The sequence below is a fragment of the Antennarius striatus genome, chromosome 2 (assembly GCF_040054535.1).
Source record: "Antennarius striatus isolate MH-2024 chromosome 2, ASM4005453v1, whole genome shotgun sequence".
NCBI classification, from domain to species: Eukaryota; Metazoa; Chordata; class Actinopteri; order Lophiiformes; family Antennariidae; genus Antennarius; species Antennarius striatus.
The window spans coordinates 27,525,151-27,539,523 of NC_090777.1; the positions used below are offsets into that span (position 1 = coordinate 27,525,151).

The 14,373-nt window shown below is 40.9% G+C and overlaps 1 protein-coding gene across 1 annotated transcript in view; it reads left to right on the plus strand.

Moving 5' to 3' along the window:
- kcnd3 (potassium voltage-gated channel, Shal-related subfamily, member 3) overlaps positions 1 to 12,378 on the plus strand; it is a 93,113-nt gene extending 80,735 nt beyond the window's left edge. Inside the window, exons 4-8 of the mRNA XM_068337525.1 lie at positions 6,510 to 6,611; positions 9,016 to 9,048; positions 9,186 to 9,278; positions 10,517 to 10,776; positions 11,982 to 12,378. Of these exons, the coding sequence (XP_068193626.1) occupies positions 6,510 to 6,611; positions 9,016 to 9,048; positions 9,186 to 9,278; positions 10,517 to 10,776; positions 11,982 to 12,156 (663 nt within the window). The 3' untranslated portion in view covers positions 12,157 to 12,378. The remainder of the gene's footprint in view (positions 1 to 6,509; positions 6,612 to 9,015; positions 9,049 to 9,185; positions 9,279 to 10,516; positions 10,777 to 11,981) is intronic.
- Positions 12,379 to 14,373: the final 1,995 nt, after the last annotated feature.

Consider the following 14,373-nt stretch of genomic DNA (forward strand, 5'->3'; position numbering starts at 1 on the left):
CAGCTGCTTATTTCAGACAAACCTCAACCAGTGAGATAAGGTGTGACAGAATATCTGAATGCCTGAGTGAAGGGATAGCGAGCAGGGACGTGTTGTAATATTAAAAAGGATATCACAAGATGAATGGGGGAGCATGGTGCATTACTGCATGTTAATAGTATTAGGAATAGTATCTGGCCCAATGCCCTGGCATTTGAAACACAAACCAGTAGGAGACAAGCAGCAACCAACAGAGGTGAAGTGATCATTGTCTTTTCCGTTTTTTTACCTGTAGATTTTGTCAAGTGAGAAGACTCCATATTTCACAGGTTAGAACTTCATTCATTCATTCATTTTCATTAACCACTTCTACTATTGTGGGTCGGGAGGTTGATGGAGCAAATCCCAACGGACTTGGGGCAAAAGGCAGGGAAACACACTCAGACCTGTGGACAATTTGGGACCGGCTAATTCACCTGAAGTACATGTTTCTGAGGTGGGAGGAAGCCAGAGAACCCAGAAAGAACCCACGCAAACACGGGTAAAACATATAAGCCCCGCACCGATCAGAACTTATTTACATGAAAGTGATTAAAATTCCCAGGTAAGTCTAATGAAATATTCTGAGTGGTTTGCTTTAAAGACGACATGATGGAGATGAATGAGCACAAACGGAAAGTAATACAGGAAAAAAGACGTGGGGAGGCGAGAATTTACCTTAGCTTAATTTTAGAATGTGCGTGCCGTATTCTCCTGGATCTGTTTTTCTGGTTGTTGTGAACAAAAAGCCCAGAGATCTTTTTAAACAACACATAAATGTGTTTGAGTGAAAGGTAAATGCAAATAATCCATGTTACTCACATACTTAGAAATTTACATCTACATGTAAATTGCATGAAAAGGACCCAAGGATAATCTATTTGCCTCAGTTTGCAAACAGATCTAGTTTTCTTCATACTTGGATTTTTCTTTCAGGTAGAAATTAAATTCCAAGTTGGTTAAGACCTTTTGTAAGAATCACATATTTATAGAGTTTTTCTTTTTTTTCTTTTGACATCAGGAGAATAATAATGGTTTCATTTGAATGAATGTAAAGTTAAAATATGACCTGAAATTGACTTACATGAAAAATATACAACTCTACGCAAAATGATAAGTGTTCACCATGTTAATATTAATTTCACACAGGCTCTCGTAGTTTGTGATTTATTTTATCATAATATTCTCCAACAGCTGCTGCCTCGGGGCCTTAGTGGATGTCAATAAAACATTCTCCATTATGTTTTCTGACAGTGTAACCTAACCTGCTGCACAATGTTCTATCCCCTATGTGCGTGACATCACCTCCGCTTGACCACCTGCTACCCGCAGCCCTGCAGCACTTTGCCTCTTTCTGTTTATCAGTTTTGGTTTAATGTTAGAAACAGAGCATCTTTCTGACATGAGAATTTTCAACTTGAATAATGACATCCTCATCTAATCAATCCAATGATTTTTAAAAGGAAAAGAGCATCCTCAACTTTTAATAGTGTCTGATATGAAAAAAATCACAAATCCTTCTGGTTAATTTCCAGACCACTGGTTTTATTAAATAGCACTGAATGCTAACCACTCAGGTCTAGAACAGCAGATTCTATATCAGTCTCCGTTTCCCATTCTGGTTCCACCCCCCTGTTAAAACTCTCTCCTTATTGCATTGTCCATTTCCCACTTGAACCATAAATCATTCTGTGGTTCGACCAGTTTGTTATCCACATACTTGAATTACTGTCAGTTGTGGTCATGAGTACAGCGCTGGCGCTGAGCTTACATGACAAAAACAAAATAAAACAAGTCCTCAAGTCAAGTGCATCCCCCCCACTCCCTCTTGGTCTCCCACCCATGCTCTAAATCATCTCTCTATTGTTTTTAGACCTCCCTCAGAAGGTTGAAGTCAAAAGGTGGAGACGTCTTCTGGCTGAGAGTGTTTTGTCCTTCTAGACAATCAATAAAGTCGTCTGCACTTTGCAACAAGGCAGGCCAAAAAAAAAAAAGAGAGAGATGGAGGGATGTTGATTGGGGACTTCACTGAGATGGGTCAGAAGTCCTGCTATGAATTATGACCTTTTTTCAAAAACATCTTAAACATGAGCAGTTTACAGAGCAGTGAAGTCTTTCTCTAAAGAGAGAAGGCCTTACAGGCTTAATAAAAAAATTTATCTCAGTGGTTTTAGTTTCTTTTGCTTCAGAGGCACGTGTCGGTGCACCAGAGGTGTCAGAGGACTTGATTTCCAATCAATCAGGTCTTGTGATTGTCCTGCCCTCTCCGGCACCCCAGATGGATTTTCCAATCAGTTGTTTCACAAATTTCTCTCAAGGATGAGAGGACAGCAGGAGGTTTCTGTGTGCGCCACTGTTTTATTTTTGTCAGTGTGGGCATGTGTATTATAAAGCAACGCGCTACAGGCTGATTTATATCCTTGTGGCAGAAATGTCAACATATATAAAAGCAGCTATTTAAGGTGAAGGTTTTAATCCTACTTTTGCACGTAGTGAGGGTGTCTGCCTCCCGTACCCAGACTGAAAGATAGTTCCAGGAAAGAAGTGATTGATAATTGAAGGCTTTTGTTCTTTTCTACTGTTGGTGATCCTAGGAACCCCAAATAACCCTGCATCCAGATTGTGTAATTTTCAAGTGGTAATAGGGCAGTGTGAGCTCTTTAAGATATGATGGTGGCTGATTAATGAAGGCTTTGTACGTGAGGATGTTAAATTGCTTTCTGGATTTTACAGGGAGCGTGTGCTGAGATATTAATACAAGACAATTATTATCTCTTATATCACTAGTTCTTGTTAGTACACATTCCGCCATGGTAGAGGTATAGAGTCTTAAGAGACTATTGGGTCCGTCTGATTGTAGACAATTGCAATATTCAGACTGGAAGTAATGAAAACACCGGCTACATTTTCCACATCCTTTGGAGATACGACGTTTTGGATTTCTGCAATGTCCCTCAGATGAAAGAAAGCAGCACCGGAAATTAGTTTTATGTGAGCATTAAAGGACATTTTCTGATCAAGGATGACTCCCAGGTTCCCTTACACTGGTGCTAAAGTGTTTAACGGTGTCCGGTGTAGCCATACAATACATAAAGTACACAATGTTTAGAGCCCAGCACAATAACTTCATTTCAGCTGGGAACACTTTAGTCAAACAAAAGTAAAGTTTAATGTTTCCTGTTATCTTTGCATTAACTTATATTTGATGGCATGAGTCTGTTTTGGGACCTTCATGCTTTTTCCATGTGCCTATAAAGCTTGAAAAGCACACGTTAGTGGTCTTAGATAAGCCTTCATGGAAAGGTTCAACCAGGGGCAGCAGCCTGCAGAGACCCCCAGTCAGAAAGAAGAAGCATCAATGACTACAAAAGAAATCGATTAGTCAGACACATCATGAAAAAGTCGTTCTAGGGCGGAGGTGGCGACCAAACAGCGTTCAGAGGAAGCAAAGGGGCAGTTTAGCTAACAAACCTGGATTAAATTTGCCAGTTGGATGCATAGAAAACAATCAGAGTTATCAACTGTGAGTTAATTTTTGGTTCAGTTACTATCGACTTGTGCAGCTTTGAGCGACAGCGGAGACTGCTTGACTCCATGGCCTTCCTGAGCTACCGCTATGCTGCAATTTTGTCTTGGTTTATAGCAGAAACATTCAGGCCAACAGGGGCATTATGTCCTTAAGAAACGCCTGAGGTTCAGTCCATAGTTTAGTTTCATCTGGTTACATTAATAAGCATTATTTCTTTGTCTATTTTGGAAAATTCCTGTTGTTACCCCAAAAATTGTACAGTTTCCATATCCCCTCTAAAGCATATGATCTCTGTTCATGAGCATCTATATTATTGTGGATTATCTGTGCTATTTCTGTGCCATTAATAATGGGTTTTGTTTGTGCTTCTTAACAGAGATGCAAATGAATATTCCGGATAAAAATCCCCTTTTTTATTCAACTGAAAAATAAACACGCAGTTTCTTCTGCATCCATTTCACCAAATAAGAAACATGCAACACTAATTTTAGTTTGCAGACCAGCACATTGAATATGTAAACACCAAATATACCTACAAATAACACCTCACACACACACACACACACACACACACACACACACACACACACACACACACACGCACACACACACACACACTATTTAAATGCTAGACTTGTCTTCACTCTTCAATAGCACTGCCAACAACAACCGGTGTGCCCGTTGCTCGTACGCCATAGCCTGAATTTGTTTGTTTTGGCTCCGCCTGTGCCAGCGCTTCGCTTGCCAGCTGTTGTCAATCAGATAGACGCCCCCCTCCAGTCACTGAGGCGAGAAGGATACTCCCCTTTTAGTCAATAAAAACTATTAACAATATGTTTTTAAAAAAATATTTTTTAACATTATTTTTCACTATCAAACACTTCATCACGTGAAGCATATGGAATTTGTTGATAAATGGTGACAAGTGTCAAAATTTTGCATTAAATGATAGTTAATATTTGACCAACGCATCGCATATCAAATGGGTTTATTGTGATCCTATGATCTAATTTGTAATCTTTTCAAATGTAAATACAGTTTCATGACTAATAAATTTAATGTTATTTTACTTTCTAATGTAAGTACATATTCTGTGTGTGTTTGTGTGTCCATGTCTAGTCCATGTGAGAATATGTGACTATGTGTGTCCCTTTTAGGAGAAACATGGACCAGATCTTGCACCTTTTTTTGGGCATGTAACCTCCCACATGGTATTCTGTGTATACACAAAGGTGCTAATGGAAGCTTTGTGTTCACGGTTTCCTTACACTCCTGTGTTCTCTCCATGATGCCTCAGCAACAAATCGGTGTTGTTCTGTCGCAACCATGGCTCTGCTTGAAAGCACAGGATCCCAAAGGCCCCCAGAAATCTATCATAGGACTAGAGAGGTAGATTCAATCTTGCAAGACATGTTCTTAACATCCCTTCCATTATCCCGTGCTGCCTGGCAACCACTTCCACAATTGCAGGCTCCCGTTTGCATGGTGACACCTGAGATACAATTCCATTGGTTGAGCCCCCATGCCAGAACATAAAGAGCAGTTATCCCGAAGGTCTGTTGGAATGCTGTGCCAGCAAAAAACATACATAAGTCTGCAAAGAAATGGTGGACTTTCAAGAAAGTGGGCGTTTTTTGCTGCATATGCTATTGATTGGTTGGCATGCACCTGTTTATCTTCCTCTGCTTCTCTCTAGGTTACCGAATCACAGCGGGAGCTATCTGCAGGTCAACAAACATTACCATGTTTTAAATGAAACTTAAGTGAGGGAATGTGCTTGAATTACCATATATTACCATACTCTCACTGAGCAAGGTGTTTCCTCCTCTCAATAAGACTCGTATATGTATGGAAATTCAGATATGAAGATGAGGCATACATGCATATAAGCGCACATGGAGATATGCAAACACATATCCGCACAGTCAATTAACCCCCCAGCAGTGCATGGCCCCCCCTACTAAACGAGCTTTCTGTCTTGCTCATCAGTTACACAGCTCACGTTACATTTTTCCTACGGGTTCCTTTTCAATGAATCCATCATTCTGTTTTAAAATGCAGAAAGCAGAGCAACGGAAACACACAATTTGTTGCGCCACCATCCTGACACCACACTCCTTACTTTGATTTTTTTTTTTTAATACCAGATTGAGTGACAGACTATGCGCACCGTGCTATTCTGAAAAATCTCTTTGGTTACCTAGATATTATTGATAGAGAAGCATTCACAATCTATGTAAAGATACTCATTTGTACTCATGTTTTCACACAAGCTAGAGAAACTGTGTTTACTTCTTGTGCAAAATCCAGGGTGTTGGCATAGATTCCTTTCACTTTGTCAAAGCCACTGATGTATAAAGGATGCCCTCCAAGGGACCAGAGTGTTCTTCTTCGCATTCCTTTTCTTCTTGTCGTTCATCTCTTTTGCTGACTTCCTCACAAGGGAGATTTGACAGTTTGAGAGAAAGAGAGGCAGAAAGAAAAAAAAGGAACTGGACAGTGCAGTAACTCTGCAGTGCAGGTTCGATGACTGAAGATGCTTTTAAACACAACACTAATTACTTAAAGCATGACTCTGGACAAACCTTTTGATTTATTATGCTATTATTTTGCACAGTAGTTCAAAGACAGAATGAGAGTGAGCTGTTTGACTCATACAGGATTTATTCTTAGCTGCCTCTCAACTAATTTCCAACCCAAGGAATGTGTTATCGAGTAGTCTCCCTGAATCATGCATAACTACCACAGGAGATCAGAGTGAATTTATCACGGAAGATCAGAGTGAATGCTTTAGTAGCACAAGTTTGATTTGATCTTTAAGATCTCAACTACAATATCAACCCTATGAAAGTGCTGTATCTCAAATCAGTGGGATGTGTCAGGATGATACCCGATCATTCTGACCGAGGATGTGGTTCGACACTGACTAACTTTGACTTCTGTGATCTCTTACTCTTTGTAGAAAGCCCGCCTGGCCAGAATCCGAATATCCAAGACTGGAAGCTCCAGTGCCTTTCTTCACAGCAAGCGCAACGGCCTGTTCAATGAAGCTCTGGAGTTTACAGTAAGACCAACCTCTCAAGCACAGACACTCCAATTCTTCACTTTTGTGTTATCCTCCTTCAGACAATCCGACAGCGTGTGACACGTTCAGGTTTTTATGTTGGTGTTTGTTGAAGTCACCACGCAGAGAACCTGACCTCTGCTTCCCCCTTGGAAAAAAACAGTTCTGAGGATTCAAACCGTTGGCCTTCCTTGTCCTTCCTTAAATGATCCGTTCCTAGAATTCACTCAGTATCCCATCAAAGCAGCAAACTGTGATCTCATTGCTTTAATGCTCCTCTAATGCGCACATCTCTGAGCCCAGCTGCCCGGCCGAAGAACAGGCTTCAGGCGATGCAGCGGGAAATGTAAACACAACTCAAGGATGTTCCTCTCTTCTCTAAAGTGTTGCAGCTCACAAGCGCTATACTGGCTTGGGGGCTGACTCAGCACAAAAATAAAAACATGTGCCTGCCCCCCCCCCCACCTCTCTCTCTCTCTTTATGTGTCTCTGTAGCTCTCTGGAAGGTGTGGTACCAAACTTTATACTTTTCAGGGGTACAGAATAAGTTATGTCTGTGCTACCTTGTATCGTTTTTTAATGTAAAATCAATCACTGGTGTAATATGTTGATTTGAAGATGCATCGATGTGCGAGATAGAAACATCAGGAAGATATTGACCAAACATTTAGGTGATATATTTTAATTTGTCATCGGTGTGCTCTTGTTTCAGTCATTTCACCACTTTAGTAAAAACATTTTCATAAAAATAAGTTGGACGCTATTTCTCAAAACAATCTCCACAGGAGAACTTTTTTAAATTGTTTTCTATTTTGTGCCAAAGCAGCAGCACTGGTATTCGCAAAGATAAAATTTATCATATAAATTTGGTGTTGCAGCATTCAAAGTGTCTGGTAATGGCAACCGGACCTGCTGTCCAAAGGTGTGTGTCACTTTTACATGTCTGGTCAATAAATGGTTAATTACACCTACTTTAAATAAAATTCCAATTCAGCCATTTATCCAAACACGTGCTTGCACGGTACGTTTTGCGGCGCTGCAGATCAACCTTCTTAAGCCTCTGTAGAATACGGTGGCCACCTGGGTGATGAGCTTTTAGCTGCCTCCAGACAGACTGCTGATACGGCCTTCCTGCCTCCTGTATGGAGAGAAACGGAAATAACTCACCCTAAACACCTGTGTTTTATTAACACCGTGTCAGGTACTGATCAGCAGCAGGAACACAGGTGAGCAGAGCCGGCGACGACAAACCCAGTCATCAGTGCAGGAATTTACCCTCTCAGCAAAACAAGCTGCTTTATAAACCACCAAAGAAGCTGCTACTGTAAATCTTCCAAACATGGCATTTTACTTCCCTGTTGGTGATGCTGTGGACCATGCAGAATCAATGCAGTGGGGGGGGGGGGGTATTCTTGCTTTGTTTTTATAAACAGTTCAAATACAGATTCTACCGTCCGAGACTGACGCAACCCGCTGCAAGTCTATATATGTGAAACATTGCTTTACCTCTGACAAGATCAATGATGACACTCCGCACTATACTAACGAGACATTTTCCCAGGCTCAATACGGCTCTTACGGCCAACATTTACGGCAGTGATGCAGCTATAAAGAATGAAATCTGAGTACTGGCTCTTCCCAAAACTCTGCTTGGATGCATATGAATATTAAAATTAAAAACTTAAAAATCTAAAATTAATCGTGCATCTATTTCAAATATTACCTGAGAAATAGAATGCATATAGAGCGAGCTGGTGGTAATAAAAGCTATACTAAAGTTCTTGTATGCGTATACAATAAAGATGATATATTCTCACAGTCATTAAACACGATAGTCAAATGATTTATGGATCTAATAACCATATGCACAAATATAAGCAAATGAACTGCTCATTTTTTTTACAGTCCAGTGCTATTTATGTTGTTTTTACTTGTTTATTTACTCAGAGGATCCACAAGACTACCCAGTAGTCCAGTTTTTCTCTGAATCACCTCAGAAATGAGCTTTATATCCAAAAACACCAGCTTGTTTCATGCATGGATACACACGGCACATGAAAAACAAAAGGATATATGGAAAACAAATCATTAAAGAATGGTCCTGCAGCCGCCCTTTGCAATAACAGATGGAAGCAAAATGTCACGATGTAAATTTTTATTTGAATTGTATACGCTGTATTAGCCATTAGGACTGAGCTGTACTAGAAATCTCCTTTCCAGCACAGATCAATGCTCTGGCTCCACTGACGTTAAAAGACATGCCTCGGGGCCAGAATACTAATGTGGCCCCGTGTCTGACTGGCATGACTCCTGGCCAGATCTGTGTCTGTTCTTAGTGCTGTCTTATGAACACAAGTAAAACTGTACCTGTCTGTCCTCCTCTTGTCTCCTCCTCCAACTTAAGAAACTTCCATACAAGATGAACCTTTCAGATCAGGTACAGAGACAGCAGCCGGCCGTTCACCTCCAACATCAGATTAGTGTATTTGTGAAAGACAAAGTTGCAGTACACTCATTCATAGTGCGTGTGTGTGTGCGTGCGTGCGTGCGTGCGTGCGTGTGCATGTGGTACAGAGTTCCACAGAGGAGGAGCAGCGGTTAAGCAAGTCTACCTCTCTATTAGAGAGTCAGCACCACCACCTACTGCACTGTTTGGAGAAGACCACTGTAAGTGCATGCAAACACACACACACACAATCACACACACACACACACACACACACACACACACACATACAACACATAATTTCAGTAGTAAATCAAAGCATTAAACACACACCATTTGAATAATCTTCCAGAACAAGACAAAAAGAACATTTATTTTGCAGAAGTTAAAATTTTCATTTGCTTTGCAGACTCCCGGACATTTATCTCTATCTGCGGCTCATTGCATGAAGATAACAGAACCAAGCTTAATATAAAGCTGCGGCATCTTTATATGAATGGGAAAGTGCATCCCAATAAAACCTGATTCAATTCAACACGTTGCATTTTCCTTATGATAACCTGTTTATCTGTGATCCAGATGCAGTGACTGAGATCAGATCAGAAAACGTAAATATAATATGTGATGACGCATACAGTATGAACACACACAAACTCTCACTTTTCATATTGATGTGAATAAATTGCGAAAATGAACCATACATAATAAACATGTTAGCAACCAGCTGTCTGCTAACACAGACAGCAGTAGACTAATATTCATTCAGGTGGGGTCTTTGTCTTTCTGCCAGATTTGAGTTCAGCGTTCATTATCTTTTCAGCTCCGTTTCAAGCTCCAACAACTCCTTATGGAAATATCTGGCTCTTAATCAGACAAATGTGCCGCTATGATCACCAGATAGACATCAACCCACCTCTGTTTGTTTTGTGTCTGTGGGTTTTTTTGGAGCCTTTTTAACACAAAGTTGTGACTGCTGTGGCTGAAAACAATGCCGATGAGAGCAGTCAACCCAAACAGTAAAGTAAATCAACTTAAGGCTACTTTGGAACCTTTTCATGCTCGAGCAGTTATGTGATCCATTGTTAAAGTCCAAGCCTTGATTAAGGCACTGAGTATGGAAAACTATTATTTGGAACCAAGCTCCATCACCCTAAAGATATTTTTGGCGTGCCTGTACACACACACACACATTCTCAGTGGAATTACTGACCTATGAAACAGAAAATAACTCTATCAAGCCGTGTATACTACAGGGTCATGAATAGAAATGTTGTCACATCTTTTTTTTTTGTGACTCTCTCTCTTTCTCTCTCTTTCTATATTACCACTGTTTGTTTTTTGTTTTTTGCGGCTTAAATCTCTTTTGGATTTTGTGTCAATGTGATTAAAATTTGGCTTTTATGAATAAACATGATTTTTAAACATCAAAAAATCTCTCTCTCTTTATCTATGTTTGCAGAACCACGAGTTTGTGGATGAACAGTATTACCAGCAGAGCTACCTGGAGGCGGGGCTGCACAACTACCCATCCCGAAGCCCCTCCCTCTCAAGCCAAGATGGCATGACGGGCACCTGCTGCACCCGCCGGAGCAAGAAGCATCACACCCCTCTACCAAACGCCAGTGCTCCAGCACACATCCAGTCTTTGACACACATGCACACACACCAACAAGGCTTGCAGGAGCTCAGCACCATCCACATCCAACCCCTCAGCACCAGGTGAGCCCAACATTTTCAAGAAACAAGGCAAAACATTCTCTGTGTGTTACTTTTTATTTTATTTTTTTTCATTAACATTTGTATTCAGAGGCCAGTGGGGGGCGGGGGGGAATAACTACGGTCAATTGATTTACTTTCTCTTCCTTGTGGTTAATAAACAAGTCGAATGATGTTTTTCTTGTGATGGTGGATTTCATCATCCGCACTGCAACTTCTGAGCAAATAGCGTCTCGTCAGATTCTCTGTCGGTAGTTTCAATATCGATAAACAAGTATTAGCCTTGTCAGCTAAGATAATTAACTAATATGATGTAATTTGCTTTTGATTTGTCCATACATAATTGCTGCAAACATTCATAGACTATGTAGTTGGCACTATTTTCTCAAGCAAGCTCTAGATTTCGATCCATACCCCGGGTCTTTCTCTGTTTGCTTTCTGCAAGTGTGGGTTCCTTCCATCTTCCTCTCATAATCCAAAAAACAAGCACTTTAGGTGACTTGGCCAAATTTGTGAATGTGAGGGAGTGTGGTTGTTTTCATGTTTGGTTCCTCCCTGTGCTGAATTGGTGAACTTTCCAGGGAGCATCTCCGCCTATAGCCCAATGTCGGCTTGGACAGCCTCCAGCTCTACTGCAACCCTGCACAGGGTACGTGTCTAAAGGAAATGGATAAATGGATCTTCTGATTACTTTCTTTAAAAAAAAAAATCAATAAGTCATTTTGTCCTTTAAAGGTCTAATTGCAGCTCCATTGCAAGTTAAGTATTCACCTAGGTTTAAGCTCAGGGTTGGTTCACTAATTCAAATGTCACAGGGTGTTTAACGGGTCCATGAAACTGTGGTTAAGTTTGACTTTGTTAAGCTTATTTATAAGAATTGACCGACCCCAATTTCCTTAGCAGCTAAATGCTATGTAGCATAATGACAAATACCCCCGGGTTATTTTTAAAACTCTATAAAACCTGTGAACTAGCGATGATTTAAACTCAGGGTAATTTCTTTTTCTTTTTTTAATTTTTTTTCTCATGGTCATCTCTGAAACCATTCTTCACCTTTAGGATTGACCTTGAATGCAGTGCTGGAGGACAAAAGAAGATTTCTCATTCAGTTTTGTTGAACCAGAACCATTTTCAGAACTTTAAATCAACAAAACCTCTCCCCAAACTATCCAGCGCCTCAGTGTTCTTTGTTTCTTTCCTTCCTGCAGCCGCTCCAGTCTGAACATGCGCATAGATGAGCCAGCACCCCTGAACTGCCAGGGCAGCCAGATCACCACAGCAATCATCAGTATTCCCACGCCACCCGTGACGACTCCTGAGGGTGATGCTCATCTGCCCGCGGGCCCCACCCACCAGAACGTTGTGAAGGTGTCTGCACTGTGAAAATTAGAGCACAGGAGCAACACACACAGACAGACGGACAAAGACTCATCGAGACAGACTGAGGGACAGAAGATGACTGGAACGGATGGAGAGTAGAGTACTGGTCTAGATGTGGTGGAGCCTGCCATCTGCTGGTCATGTACTGTAAAGACATGGACTCCCTTTATGGATGGAGGTTGGCTTTCAGATACAGTATATTCATATTAGCGGTTGACATGGAGGTGTGTGTGTGTGTGTGTGTGTGTGTGTGTGTGTGTGTGTGTGTGTGTGTGTGTGTGTGCGTGCGTGCGTGCGTGCGTGCGTGCGTGTGTGTAGGCAAGAGAGGGGAAAATGTGAAGGTAATTGCTTGAGGAGGAGGCGGGTGAGAATCTGTCTCCAAAGTAAGTCATGTGTCACTGTGCACAAAGTACCTTTTTATGTTTTTCTTTCAGTTTGACTCTTATAGTCTCTTTAAGCAGGAGAGATGAGGGAGGGGGAAGCAGACTCAAAGAGGAAAATAAAGAACGATATGTAAAGTGTTTTTTCCACTCATTCTACCTGCCTTGGTGTTTGACATTTTGGTCTCCTCACCTGTTGATAGATGAATATGTCACCATTCCTTTTCAGGTTCAATATTATTCCACTTGAAATTCTTGGTCAGTGTGTCTTCGATGGCGTTACGAATGAGTTTCGTATTCGTGAATGGGTGTATATGAATTTTTTTGCTAGATAGAGGAATCGTGACATTTTGGATAGGAGAGGTGCGTGTGTGCGTGTGTGCGTGCGTGTGTGCGTGCGTGCGTGTGTGTGTGTGTGTGTGTGTGTGTGTGTGTGTGTGTGTGTGTGTGTGTGTGAATGAGTTTGTCTCAGTTGATTGAAAAATTGTGTTTCAATTCTTCTGGAAGTCTCTGTGACTCAGTATATGGTATATTTGACTAGCTGCCACTCCGAGAGGTGCATTGCACACGTTTCTGTCTAAAATTCTCAGCTACAAGCCTTTTACATAGTATGTGCCTATTTTGTTAGATTAACTAAATATTTATTCTCTTAGTTTTCTGAATTCTGCCTCTTATTCTTTCCTTCAAAAATCTAAATTATCTCATAAAGGAACCAAAAAAAAAAAAAAGTATATTTTGACGTAAATTAAAAGCACAAGGTGTTTGCTGAGAATTTCTGACACAAATCTGTCTTGACCCTGGGTTTTTTGTGAATATTGTTAATAGAATATTTTGTAATATCTCAACATCGTCTGGCAGAACCAGTGAAGCCGTCTTTCTTGTTCTCTCTCTCTCCCTCAGTCTGTCTTTTTCAATTCCTCTCTTTGCATATTTCTCTTTCTCTCTCTTGTTGTTGTCCTGTTGTATTCCTACCTCCCGTGTCAACAACAGTATACTTTCAGTAGCCTTTATAGTTGTCAATGTTTATTCCTTCCTGAATTCCGCAGGCATTTTTCAAAGTATGTAAACTCTATGTGTTAGGAAGCTTGGTGTTTGTAATTTTTGTCCTCCTTGGTGTTTCAAAGGACTGTATTTATGTTATAAAGCAGGAAGTCTGTTGTAACAGTGAACACAGAGACACGGAGGACACTGGATAAAGAGACACGGAGGACACTGGATAAACTGTCCACTAATGTCTGTCACCAAAAAAACTCTGTTGCTACTCTGTGCAACTCTGTTTTCTCAATCACAGCCCCAAGATGTCATTTTTAATATTTTAAGATCATCATTAAAAGCTGACAAAGATGATCTTTATAAGTATGGATACTAAATACCCTTTTCTAACTCTTTTAACCTCAGTTATTGTTTGACATCTTGAGTATGATTCTGCATCCCACAGCTACCCAGACAGTAAGATCTGAATTTAGATGGATGAGATCATCCATCCATCCATCCAACCATCCATCCATTTTCTTGTAGATGAGATGATCACAATCGTCTCGTCTACAGCCGCCTGTCCATCTTGCGGGTCACAGGGTCTGCGGGAACCTATCCCAGCTGGCTACAGGTGAGAGGGAGGGTACACCCCAGAAAAGACACCAGCTCATTGTGGGGTTACATGGATGAGACCGCTGAGAAGCAAAAGATATAGCAGAGTAGCTTCAGTCACAACAGACAGTTCACCAGCTTCTGTTCCGTGTGGATGAAATGTTGATCTAGAGCACACACACAGAGACATTAGCCAAAAGCATTCTTCAAAAACAACACTGAAGTTGGTCCAATAGTATGTCTGCCCATATGT